This window comes from Erpetoichthys calabaricus, chromosome 4 (assembly GCF_900747795.2).
Source record: "Erpetoichthys calabaricus chromosome 4, fErpCal1.3, whole genome shotgun sequence".
Taxonomy (NCBI): Eukaryota; Metazoa; Chordata; class Cladistia; order Polypteriformes; family Polypteridae; genus Erpetoichthys; species Erpetoichthys calabaricus.
Genome location: NC_041397.2, coordinates 4,131,368 through 4,144,648, shown reverse-complemented (window position 1 = coordinate 4,144,648; position 13,281 = coordinate 4,131,368). Strand labels below are relative to the sequence as shown.

At 44.3% G+C, this 13,281-nt stretch overlaps 1 protein-coding gene across 1 annotated transcript in view; it reads right to left on the bottom strand.

Annotated features, from left to right (window-relative positions):
- Positions 1–45: 45 nt before the first annotated feature.
- The window catches only part of LOC114649864 (interleukin-18 receptor accessory protein-like), a 58,811-nt gene continuing 45,575 nt past the window's right edge, over positions 46–13,281 (bottom strand). The window contains exons 8-9 of the mRNA XM_028799225.2: positions 1,734–1,919; positions 46–838 (exon numbers count right to left, since the gene is read on the bottom strand). Of these exons, the coding sequence (XP_028655058.2) occupies positions 474–838; positions 1,734–1,919 (551 nt within the window). The 3' untranslated portion in view covers positions 46–473. The remainder of the gene's footprint in view (positions 839–1,733; positions 1,920–13,281) is intronic.

Sequence of the window (13,281 nt, the reverse complement as noted above, 5' to 3'; positions counted from 1 at the left end):
CAAAAGAGGTGACATTTCATGTCCGAAGAGTCAATTTGTGTGACTGGGTTCTAGTTAGCAGGTGGAGGTATTCAGATAGTCTGAGACCCTAAATATAATTTATATGGTTAGTTTATGGTGTTGCATTACTATAATCAGGTTATAGTCCCATAACTGTAAGCTTCCTGGCAGGCTTGTGGTTCAAACAGAGAATTACCTCCAGTGAAATTTGCTTGTAGTGCTGTTCAAAGATTCAAAAAAAAAAACAACAAAATGCCACCTGAGGCGATCGCCTGGCAACTTCACCCAAACGCCAGTCCTGATACCCCTAACTCCCAGTCTCCAAGCTGAATGAAGCATCAGTCCCGTAGCTAAGGTGGAGCAGGTAGCGATCTCTTGTCATGATAATGCCTACGACACTTACGTGAACGAGGGCAGCTTCCTCCTGGCCTGCCCGACATAACACATCATGACACTTTACTCACCCGCCACCGTCATACATTTCCATGTTCGGTTTCTTCAGTACAACTACGTGTCCAGCTCACTAATTGTGTTTTTTTTATTGGCATATAATATTTCAGGCTCTTCCAAAACTTGGAGTCTGGGTCAACGGATGTTGAGTCTTTCCAGTTGATGATGGGTAGAACCTTCAGTGCCCGCTGCACGATGTCAGGGAGGCCATCAGTTTGAGGAAGCGAGGTGAACTTGACCAGGATCGGTTTAAATGTCTTGTCCTCTAACATATACGTGATGCCCGTCTGCAGTTCAAAGATGTTGGTGCTGCTTAGGTAACGTTGACTGAGGATGTAAATCACTCGGCGGCTCTTCTTCATGGATGAGGTGATGTCTTCGGTGTAAGCTAAACAGTTTTGAGACAAACAGAAGACATTTTTATAAACAGGTCTAGACAGAAGAATCTCCTAGACAATTATCTGACACTCAGTTCTTGTCATGTTTAGTCTTGCCTTGTCTGTCCAGGGGCCAAGAATCAGGAAGTGTTAGTGTCCACCGTAAGAGTCACGCCCAGGGTGAGCCCTTCTCTCTCATGAAAACTGGCATCACATTGACACCACTGGAAGTGGGCACTGAAATGTCACCATGAACATCTGGTCTGCAGGAGGTCCGCATGAACGACCAGGGAATGCAAAATGGGTGGAGAAGTTGGAAAGTTTAAAGGGATACAGAGAGAAAGAGTACACTCCAGGGAAGGAGCGGCCACAGCAATGGGGTCTACTGCTACACAAGGAGCTCTTAATAAATGCAGAGGTGATATATAAGACATAATGACAGGTAAGGAAGGCGCTATATAACAGATAGATAGATAGATAGATAGATAGATAGATAGATAGATAGATAGATAGATAGATAGATAGATAGATAGATAGATAGATAGATAGATAGATAGATAGATGTGAAAGGCGCTATATAATGTAGACAGACAGACAGACAGACAGACAGACAGACAGACAGACAGACAGACAGACAGACAGACAGACAGACAGACAGATAGATAGATAGATAGATAGATAGATAGATAGATAGATAGATAGATAGATAGATAGATAGATAGATTGGAAACACAGTATATAAAATAGATAAACAGACAAAAGGCACTATATAATGAATATAGATGACAGGCACTTTATACTAGAGACAGATAGACAGACAGACAGATCAGATAACGGCACTATGTGAAGGGCTGTATATAACAGGCAGACAGATGGAAGTCACTTGATGAACTGGTATCTCCATACCTCCTCCTGGCAGGACGTCCCTCTCAAGGAGGCACAGCTTGTACCCCCATCTCATCTCCAATACGTCTGGCAGTAGCTTCAGTGCAAGCACCTCTTCAGAAATCAGATTTTTGTCTTCTCTTTCACAGCTCTCTTCAGAAGAGACGTCTTTAGCAAATGACACAAAGGCATCAAACTCCTTCCCATCTGATAAGTGATAGAAACACACATTACAAACGGCCGGTGACTTTCGGTGATGTCATTGTGTGTTGCTGTGTGAAGGCCACTTCAGGCCTCATGTGCTTCACTCTCTTGTATCTTTTGCTTCTTTCTTTGTCATTTGTTTGATTTTTTTTCTTTACCACTTTTCAAGTCTAATTTTGACCCACCGGCACATTTGCATTTAGGGCAAGTGGGGTAATTCCCCCGTATCCCAGCAGATGGCACTGTAGTGTGTCTGTTGTAAAAATGTTTAGGGTAAACTCAATGACCTTATCATAATCAAATATGTCAGGTTTATTTTTAATAAGATCTTTTTAGAGCAAATGAAATTTTCTGTATGCCTGCCGTCACACATATATTGGTACTACTTGGCCTTGGATCCGCAGTGTCCACTCAACCCCTTCGCTCAGGTGTATCCTTATCCTACCTTTTCAGGTCCCACATAGTGGACTTTACCATGCCTACGACCTGTGAACTAAACCTGAGGTGAAGCGTGCACGCCAGGTTCTACAGCCGCCCGGACGCGACCGCCCACACCACCGCATATACGACGACACAGCCATAAAAAAACAAAAATGAGACTGCATGAAGAAAGACAATAACAGAAGCGCGTTGAAATGAACTGTCCCAGGACGCACCCACCCTCCATGATATTTCATCACGCAGAGATCGGACAGAACAGAAACTGATTGCCATTCTTGGATTTACGATTCTCTAGAGAATCGCGGGCTTACTTGTACCTTATAACAGTCAAATGGACTTCATTCTGAGAAGTTTTCTCCTTTGCTTTATTGTTTGTTTATTGAAGGTAAGTGAAACTGGAATGGCCTTTGTATCTTTTGTAGAAGCTACCATTGTTGTCTCATTTCCCTTGAATGATGTCACAGGGGTGTGGCTGGTACTTAATCCATTGTCAGATACTGTGTCTCTTCCTCACTCCCTTGAATGAGATTGATTGGAGGCCATCTCCTTCCTCAGCCACCCACCCACACTGCCGCTACTCTGATCATCCATGTGGCTCTAATGATCTTTTCTCTTCCTCGTTCCCTGCCTGCACATTCATCCTACTGGTACGGCCTCACACTGCTCACCTGGGGTCAGAGGCAACACCATCTGCACTCGCTTTCCTGAAATTCATAAGCTGATCCAAGCCAGGAGGTGGCCATGTACCCAAGCTAATGAATTTAAGCAGAGGAACGGGTCCTGTAAGTTCTGCTTTTAGATGTTTCATCCTCTTTTTCATGCGCTCACAGGCTCCACCCCTTCTGACAGCCCTTCTCTCGCTCTCTCTCAAGCTCCGCCCCTACTGACAAACGCTCTCTCTCTCTGCCCCTCTAACGCAATCTTTTTCGCTCTCAGTCTCCACCCCTTTTGACAGTCTCTCTCTCTCTCTCTCTGTGTCTCCTGTCTGAGGCTCAACCCCCTTCTGATAACATATGCCTGTCTGTCTTTATCAGGCTCCGCCCCTTCTGATCGCCTCTTTTAGTCTCTGCCCTTCTTAAAGTCTCTCTGCCTCTCTTTATCTCTGCCTATCTCTCTCTCTCCATTCCTCTATCTGTCTCCATCTGTCAGGCTGTACCCTCTCTCTGTCTCGCTCTTTCTAGATTTCTTTCTGTGTCGCTCTGTTTAAGACTCAATCCTTATAAACAGCATCGGTCTGACAGTCTCTCTTAGTCTCTGTTCTTTTGATAGTGCCTCTCTGTCTGTCAGGCTCCACCCTTTTAACAATCTCTCTCTTTCTTGTAGGCTCCACCCTTTCGGACAGCTTCTCATAATCTCCGCCTTTCTGACAGCACCCACCCCCTGCCCCCCCTCTGTCAGGCTCCATCCTTCTGACAGCATCTGTCTGATTGTCTGCCTGTCTGTGGCTCCACCCCTTCAGACAACCTCTTTTAATCTCCACCCTTTTGATAGCGTCTCTCTCTCTCTCTCTCTCTCTCTCTCTCTCTCTCTCTCTCTCTCTCTCTCTCTCTCTCTCTCTCTCTCTCTCTCTCTCTCTCAGGCTCCGCCTCTCCTGATAGCCTCTCTTAATCTCAGCATCTCTAAACCTGAACAGCTCTCAGCTCAAACAGGTCTCAGTTTCCTAGGGAGCTGCAGAGTGTTGGTTGAACGCCTGGGGGTCTATGGAATTTGATCCTTCCTGTTTGTCACTGGGTGTAAAATGAGCAGAAAGTCTGGTCATGTTCAAGAAGAAGTAACTAGAGGGGACACAGTGGGATTGGGCCTAGAGGGTCTAGAGGTGAGTCAGGGAGAACTGCTAAGAGTCTACGATTTCATATGAAAGGCTATCTCAAAGTGTGAAAGGCACTATATTAAAAAAAACTCAGTTAAAAGCATGTGTCATAACTGTTAGAACTGTTAGAAGCACATCATAAAATAAGGAATGATGAGATTAGTTTAGTGTTACTAACAGCAATAGTAGTAAGATAGGTAGACTATGAAAGGCACTATATAATAAAAAAGATACAAAAAGTGCTATATAAACTAAACGGGCAGGCACTGTACTATAAAGAGATGAATGGTGTTATATAAACTGGAGAGGCCCTATATAACAGACAAGAAATGCGCTATATAATAGAAAACTAGACATGAAATGAACTAGATAGTTAGATAGGAAAGGCACCACACATTAGAAATAAATGAAATGTGCTGTACGTGAAAGGCATCATATAACGGATATGAAAGGTGCCATACGATAGAAAACTACACATGAAAGGAACTCTTTAAACTTGATACTCATGGAAAGCATTTCATATACACATATGAAAGGAACTGTATAAACCAGATAATTAGACTGAAGAGAATTAAATAAAATACATATACACTAGACAATTAGATATGAAAGGCACTATACAAATAGAAACATATGAAAGTCACTATATAAACTAGATAGTTATATAACAGATAGAAGAGGGGCTATATAATAGAAAAAAGATATGAAAGGCACTAGATAAACAAAATAGATTTATAAGGCATTATAAAATGATGTAATACCTATAGGGAGTGCAATATGATAGAAAAATAGGTGAAAGATACTATATAAACCAGAGAGTTAGATGCAAAAGGCACTACATATTAAATTATAGTATATATATATATATATATATATATATATATATATATATATATAGTAATAATAGTACTCAAAGCGCTATCCACACAGGAAGGAACCGGGAAGCGAACCCACAAACTTCCACAGTCTCCTTACTGCAAAGCAGCAGCACTACCACTGTGCCACCTGTAAGGACAGGCTGTTATGTTGTAGCAGGTGGCTGGCATCAATGCCCAGCTGGGACGCCCCTGCACACTATATTCAGGGGGAGCAGCAGCCCTGGACACTGCAATACCTCCCCCTGGATGCTAGATGGCCGCCCCCCAGGGTTGGAGCGGTGCCTCGGTTTCCCACAGGGCTCCCTGGGAATTGGAGTTGGGTGCAGCCCTGTTGGGTCCTGCAGGCACCGCCAGTGGGTGCTGTGTTTGGGACTCCTGAGCCCATGAGGGCAGCAAATGCATCACACCCGGAATTGCAGCTGGAACTCGGTGATCAAACACCTGGAGCACTTCCGGGTGAACTATAAAAGGAGCCAGCGACCACCACTCAGCGACCAGAGTCGGGTGGAGGAGGACAAGGTTGCTTGGGAGGAGTGGTGGTGCCAAGGAGAAGAAAGTGCTTGTTGTACTGGTGTGACTAGTGCTGGAACTGTGTATTGCCTGTGGGACACAGGGAAGACGTGTGCCCACAGGGCAAGAAAATAAATAGTTTATTTTATTTTACACGTGCCTCCGTGTCAATCTGTGTCGGGTCAGGTGCTATATAGCATCAATCTTACTATATATATATATATATATACAGTACTGTGCAAAAGTTTTAGGCAGGTGTGAAAAAATGCTGTAAGCAAAGAATGCTTTCACAAATTGAAGTGTTAATCATTTATTTTCATCAATCAACAAAATGCAGTGAATGAACAAAAGAGAAATCTAAATCAGATCAATATTTGGTGTGACCACCCTTTGCCTTCAAAACAGCATCAGTTCTTCTAGGTACACTTGCACACAGTTTTTGAAGGAACTCGGCTGGTAGGTTGTTCCAAACATCTTGGAGAACTAACCCCAGATCTTCTGTGGATGTAGGCTTCCTCACATCCTTCTGTCACTTCATGTAATCCCAGACACACTCGATGATGTTGAGATCAGGGCTCTGTGGGGGCCATACCATCACTTCCAGGACTTCTTGTTCTTCTTTACGTTGAAGATAGTTCTTAATGACTTTGGCTGTATGTTTGGGGTCATTGTCCTGCTGCAGAATAAATTTGGGGCCAATCATACGCCTCCCTGATGGTATTGCATGATGGATAAGTATCTGCCTGTATTTCTCAGCATTGAGAACACCATTAATCCTGACCAAATCTCCAACTCCATTTGCAGAAATGCAGCCCCAAACATTCAAGGAACCTCCACCATGCTTCACTGTTGCCTGCAGACACTCATTATTGTACCGCTCTCCAGCCCTTCGACGAACAAACTGCCTTCTGCTACAGACAAATATTTCAAATTTTGACTCATCAGTCCAGAGCACCTGCTGCCATTTTTCTGCACCCCAGTTCCTATGTTTTCGTGCATACTTGAGTCGCTTGGCCTTGTTTCCACGTCGGTGGCTGCAACTCTTCCATGAAGACCACTTCTGGCCAGACTTCTCTGGACAGTAGATGGGTGTACCTGGGTCCCACTGGTTTCTGCCAGTTCTGAGCTGATGGCACTGCTGGATATCTTCCAATTTCGAAGGGTAATAAGCTTGATGTGTCTTTCATCTGCTGCACTAAGTTTCCTTGGCCGACCACTGCGTCTACAATCCTCAACGTTGCCCATTTTTTTGTGCTTCTTCAAAAGAGCTTGAACAGCACATCTTGAAACCCCAGTCTGCTTTGAAATCTTTGTCTGGGAGAGACCTTGCTGATGCAGTAGAACTACCTTGTGTCTTGTTGCTGTGCTCAATCTTGCCATGACATGAAACTGTCTTCCACAACCTCACCTTGGTAGCAGAGTTTGGCTGTTCCTCACCCAGTTCTAAGCCTCCTACACAGCTGTTTCTGTTTCAGTTAATGACTGTGTTTCAACCTACGTGTGACATTGATGATCATTAGCACCTGTTTGGTAGAATTGGTTGATCAAACACCTGACTAGAATCCTACAAAATCCCTGACTTTGTGCAAGTGGACCTAGAAGAATTTTATATATATAGTTGAAAGGTCCCCTATCTATATATATAATTCACTAAGCCAGAAGACAAGTAGCCGACCATGGAAAGCACGCCGGAAGGGGCGTGGATTCACTAAACCGCCGACAAGTAAGACGCCAATGGCGCACGCAGGAAGGAGCCACGCCCACCAACTCTTAGACCATTGGATACGACGAAAGAATCACATAGCCACGCCCACCAACTCGGACGCGACGCCAAGGGAAACATGCCGTCATTTCTGTTTGTCTGTGCCACAGTACACTTGCAGCTCTGAGCCACGTTGACTTTTCATTAGTCAACCTCTGTGGAACCTTGGTTCACACACAGGCAGCGCCAGAGAGACAGAGGGGTGCACACACACACACACACACACAGAGAGGCAACGCCAGAGAGACAGAGGCACACACAGGCAGCGCGACAGAGAGAGCCGCGCAATCCTTTAAAACTGAAGTTAAAACACAATGAAGGAAGCAGTCTTTAAAAACCAATAAGCCCTGTGCCTCTTTTTCATTAGCGTCTCACCTGCTTCAGGCCCTGCAACATTCGAGACGCTCTCTCTGCAGCTGACCTTCTCTGTGCCTGACTCCACTACTGTCAGTCGCCTGATTAAAAATGGCCTTTTGAAGGGGAGCTATGGACCCGCTATACCACAGGAACACATTGCCTTCGAGCCTGCTCTCGCTCACTGTAACGTACTGGCTTGCTCTCTCTCTCTCTCCTCACTCGCTCACACACTACACAGGGGAGAAATGCCCGAAGCAGAGAGACATAGGGGGTGGGGGCTCGCGTACTGCTGAGAGAGAGGGGGGGGGGGCTCGGGAGGCTGGAGTGCTGCTGAGAGAGTGGGGGGGGGCTGCGGAGGCTCGTGTGCTGCTGAGAGAGAGAGAGAGAGGGGGGGGGGCTGGGGAGGCTCACGTGCTGCTGAGAGAGAGAGGGGGGGCTGGGGAGGCTCGGGTGCTGCTGAGAGAGAGAGGGGGGGCTGGGGAGGCTCGGGTGCTGCTGAGAGAGAGAGAGCCTGCCCATGCACTGCACATGCCATGCAGCTGAGCGGGGAGCCTGGGTGTTTATGTCAGTGTTATTCAATGTTTTTACTATTACACTGTGCATTCTATGGTGTAATAATTAACTATATTTGTGCTTAAAAATCTTTTAAAAAATATATTTACATACAGTTCATACGGTCTGGAATGGATTAATTGTATTTACATGCAATCCTATGGGGGAAATTGCTTCGGTTCACAACCAAATCAGTTTACGACCAGAGGTTTGGAACGAATTATGGTTGTGAACCGAGGTTCCACTGTATATTGAGTCTAGAAAACATGATCAGCAAGTCTTTGATAGGCTGCAACAAAATGATGAAAGAACGGGCACATTTTTTTCTCACAAGCTGGGTGGGTGTTAGTTAGTTAATTAGTTACTCGAAGGATTTCAAGATTTAATATGCACAAGCGGTAACACTGCAAAAGCAGCCCAAACCAGAAAAGACTGCTGGCAAAAAGTGGCTGACAAATTAAACGCGTGTGCATTGTACTTACTGAAAGCGGCGTTACGGATTTTGCAAATGTTCATTTTTTCCCTCTGCTTAAAAAACATTAAAAAAGCGTGTGATTATGCGGCGTATACTACGCTGCAGGTTGGTATGCAATGTGTAAAACAGTTTGTTTGTCGCGGATAATTTGCCTTATACTTTAACACGAAGAAAATTTCCTGTTAGATTTGCCTTTGCGATGACAATTGATAAGGGACAGGGCCAAACTTTCAAAAAGATGTGCATGTATCTGCCAAAACCAGTTTTCAGTCATGGACAGTTGTATGTTGCTCTCTCCAGAGTTCCATCTTTTCATTCACTTACTGGTATGCCTGCAGGAACACGTGCAGCGAGCGAGAGAGAGCGAGCGACACACACACACGCATACAGGCGCGCGAGAGAGAGAGCGCTGGACGCATATGAATAATAATACTTCATTACATTGATATAGCGGTGTTTTCAGTATTCAAAGCGCTATCCACACAGGGAGAAACCGGGAAGCAAACCCAAAATCTTCCACAGTCTCCTTACTGCAAAACAGCAGCACTACCATTGCGCTACAAGGCAGTTAAAGAATGCACCGGCCTCGATTTTGTTTTCACTTCTGTTTACAGCGATCGGATCGTAGCATGCATTGTTGCAATGTTACTTTTCTTGGTGGCTTATTACATTACGGATGTTTCACATCTTAATTTTTTCCCCTGTGCTTAAAAGACATTAAAAAAGTGTTTCTCAACTGTGACTCCGGAACAACTCAGTACGCAAGCTATATTAAGCATCAACAACGAAGACTCGCTACACCTTAATGAACGAGTGCTGAAACTTATCCCTACCGACGAAGTAACTTTCACCAGCGTGGCCTCCATCGTCACAGACGATCCCGCTTTCAGTCACGGACAATTGTATGTTGCTCTCTCCAGAGGTCCATCTTTTCATTCACTCACAGTGGTATCCACAAACCCACCCCATTTGGACAACTGTGTCGTTCAGCAAGTGTTCAGCCATCAATACATAATTATTCGGCGTATGTTACGCCGCGGGTTGGCTAGTAATACATAAATAGGTGTACAGAAGGCACTATATAAACTAGAGAGTTTCATGTCAAAGCATACGTTAGACAAACAGTTGGCTCAATTCATCATGGCTTCATTCTTTTTAATATGACTTGCTTGATTGTCTTTCCAAAGATGCCTGTGGGATGCAGCGGTGATTGTTGAACAACTAGTGCCAACCATGCATGGCGCTATAAGAATAAAGGCTGGGCTACAGTTATTTTGAAGAGCCCTGTAAAGTGCCTTGTAATTGACTACAAGCTGCTTTCAGATTTTCTGGAAAGAGGATTGTGATGGTGCAAACTGCGAAAGGCGCTATATAACATTAACATTGTTCAAAGCTCCATACTGTTCCTTGTCCAATAAAATACAGTATGTGGAATTAAGACTACATGATATTATTGTGTTCTCCCCGTGTCTGCGTGGGTTTCCTCCCACAGTCCAAAGACATGCAGGTTTAGGTGCATTGGCGATTCTATATTGTCTCTAGTGTGTGCTTGGTGTGTGTGTGCCCTGCGGTGGGCTGGCGCCCTGCCCGGGGTTCGTTTCTTGCCTTGCGCTCTGTGTTGGCTGGGATTAGCTCCAGCAGAACCCCGTGACCCTGTGTTAGGATATAGCGGGTTGGATAATGGATGGATGGATGGATGATATTACTGTAATACAGTGAATGGTTGTATAGAGCATTTTTTTGTGAAGGTTCCAATGAAAGGCGCTATATAAAACACATGCGGATTGATTTGTAATCCTGTTAGTTGCTCATCAGACATTTGTTTTTATTAATGCATATCATAAGGGGTGATGAGGTACATAAAGATGGACTCCATGTTGCTGTTTTTACTGTGTTAACTGTGAAAGGCACTATATCTTACTGTGACGTTTGCTTTGTTGGTCGTTTAATGAATGGTAAGTGAAATTGGAGTGACCTTTGTGCCATTCACAGAAGCTCCCGTTGCCATCTCATTTCCCTTGAATGACGCCCGCCACGAGGATGTGGTTGGTGCGAATGCCACGTCCTGATATGATCTCTGAGCTTACCCTCCACTTTTCACAGCATTTTACAAGAATCGGCCGTTTTTCTGGTTTTACGCATCACATAAAACATCTTTTTTTTTTTTGAGCACCGACTATTAATAGGAAATCTGACCTGAGCAAGAAAAAGAGCGGGCGTAAAAATAAAAAAAAGGGTGCCATAAAAATCCGCAGTTCAACATAAAGGGAACTCCACACATTTGCATGCCTCTGATGTGGTCGCCTTTTTCTGTCTCCCTTGGTTTCTTGCTGGCTGTGACGGTTATTCAGTTACAGAAAATCACCCGAAGGTCACGGTAGGCAGCGAGCGGCTGCTTTGGATTTTCTCTCGTTTCTGTGAAAGTGACCACCTATGAGAAGCGACAGCCTCCACAGTTTCTGTGTTTTGTGACGCTGTCACGCACACCAACACAAGTTGTCATGAAAGTTCAACCAGCGAAGACAAGAATAAAAAAACGCATCAAGGCAGCAGCTAGAAATGGCACAAAAGTCAGAAACGAGCCACCGGTGAGTGAGGCGGGCGAGTGGAGTCGGCGCTTTGACAACGCTGGCCTTTTAAAAAGGGCCGTCAGTTCCTTCACGGCAGGACCCGTTGTCTGCTTCACACCGTTCATCTGGACTCATTGGCAAATGCCATCTTCCACACTTCCTCCAGCTCCATGAAAAGATCCAAACTCGCCAGTGGCCACACACACCAGTTCCTGGACTTGAGCACAGGAGAGCCCCCTCTAAAGTAAAAGTCTGTGAACGCTTTGGAATGCTCTGCTTTTCTGGGTTCATTGGTCGTAGGTGTAATCTGTGCCCGTATTTATCAAGCATCTTCGATTCACTCTTACGTGTTGCACTAAAAGTCTGACTAGGATAACAAATTGTCCTCTCTCAGTGTAGGATTTGAGAAGTAGTTATGAAGTGTCCTACACCCACTCCCAGCTAGGAAAGGGAGACCATGACTAAGAATGAACGACATTGAGATTATATGGCAGTCTGAACTGCAAAGCGGAGTCTCTACACAAAGCCTTCAACTCTGACTCCAAATCTGCAATTCCTCATATCACCGACTCAATTTATTGTAACACCAACTACTGTATGACTCCGACGCCTCAACTTATCGTACCTCCAACTCCAACTTATTGTACCACGACTCCAACTTTCAATTTGTTATACCACTGACTCTGACTCCTTAATTGATTGAACCACTGACTCAGACTTCTCAATTTATCGTACCACCAACTCTTACTTCTCATTTTGCCATACCACCGACTCCATCTCCTCAATTTATTGTACCACAGACTATGACTCCGACTCCTCAATTTATTGTACTACAGACTCAGACTTCGACTCCGACTCTGTAATTGATCATACCGCTGACTCCGACTCCATTTCCTCAACTTATCGTACCACCAACTCTAACTCAATTTATTATACCACCAACTTCAACTCTGGCTCCAACTCTTCAATTTATTGTACAACTCCTCCAACTCCAGCTCCTCAATTTATTGTACCACCAACTCCGACTTTTCATTTTGCCATACCACCATCTCTGACTCTGACTCCTTAATTTATTGTACCACTGGCTCCAACTGCAAATCTGCAATTTATTGTGCCACAGACTCCATCTCCTCAATTTATTACACTACCAACTATGACTCTGACTCCTCAATTTATTGTACCACCTACTCCAACTCCTTAATTTATTGTACCACGACTCTGACTTTGTAATTTATTATATCACTGACTCCATCTCCTCAATTTTTCGTACCACCAACTCCAAATCCTCAATTTATCGTACCACCAACTCTGACTTAACTTATTGTACCTCCAACTCCAACTCTGACTCTGACTGCTCAATTTATTACACCACCTACTCTGACTCCTCAATTTATTGTACCACCAACTTCAACTTATTGTACCACGACTCCGACTTTTCAATTTGTCATGCCACCAACTCCTCAATTTATTGTACCACAGACTCAGACTTCGACTCTGTAATTGATCATACCACTGACTCCAACTCCATTTCCTCAATTTATCGTACCTCCGCCTCCAACTCTGACTCTGACTCCTCAATTTATTGTTCCACTGACCCCGACTACTCAATTTATTATATCACCGACTTCAACTCTGACTCCAACTCTTCAATTTATTGTATCACGACTCCAACTCCAGCTCCTCAATTTATTGTACCACCAACTCTGACTTTTCATTTTGTCATGTCATACCACCATCTCTGACTCTGACTCCTCAATTTATTGTACCACTGGCTCCAAATGCAAATCTGCAATTTATTGTGCCACAGACACCATCTCCTCAATTTATTACACTACCAACTATGACTCTGATGCCTCAATTTATGGTACCACCTACTCCAACTCCTTAATTTATTGTACCACGGCTCTGACTTTGTAATTTATTATACCACTGACTCCGACTCCTCAATTTATTGTACTACAGACTCTGACTACTCAATTGATCATACCACCAACTCCAACACTGCAATTT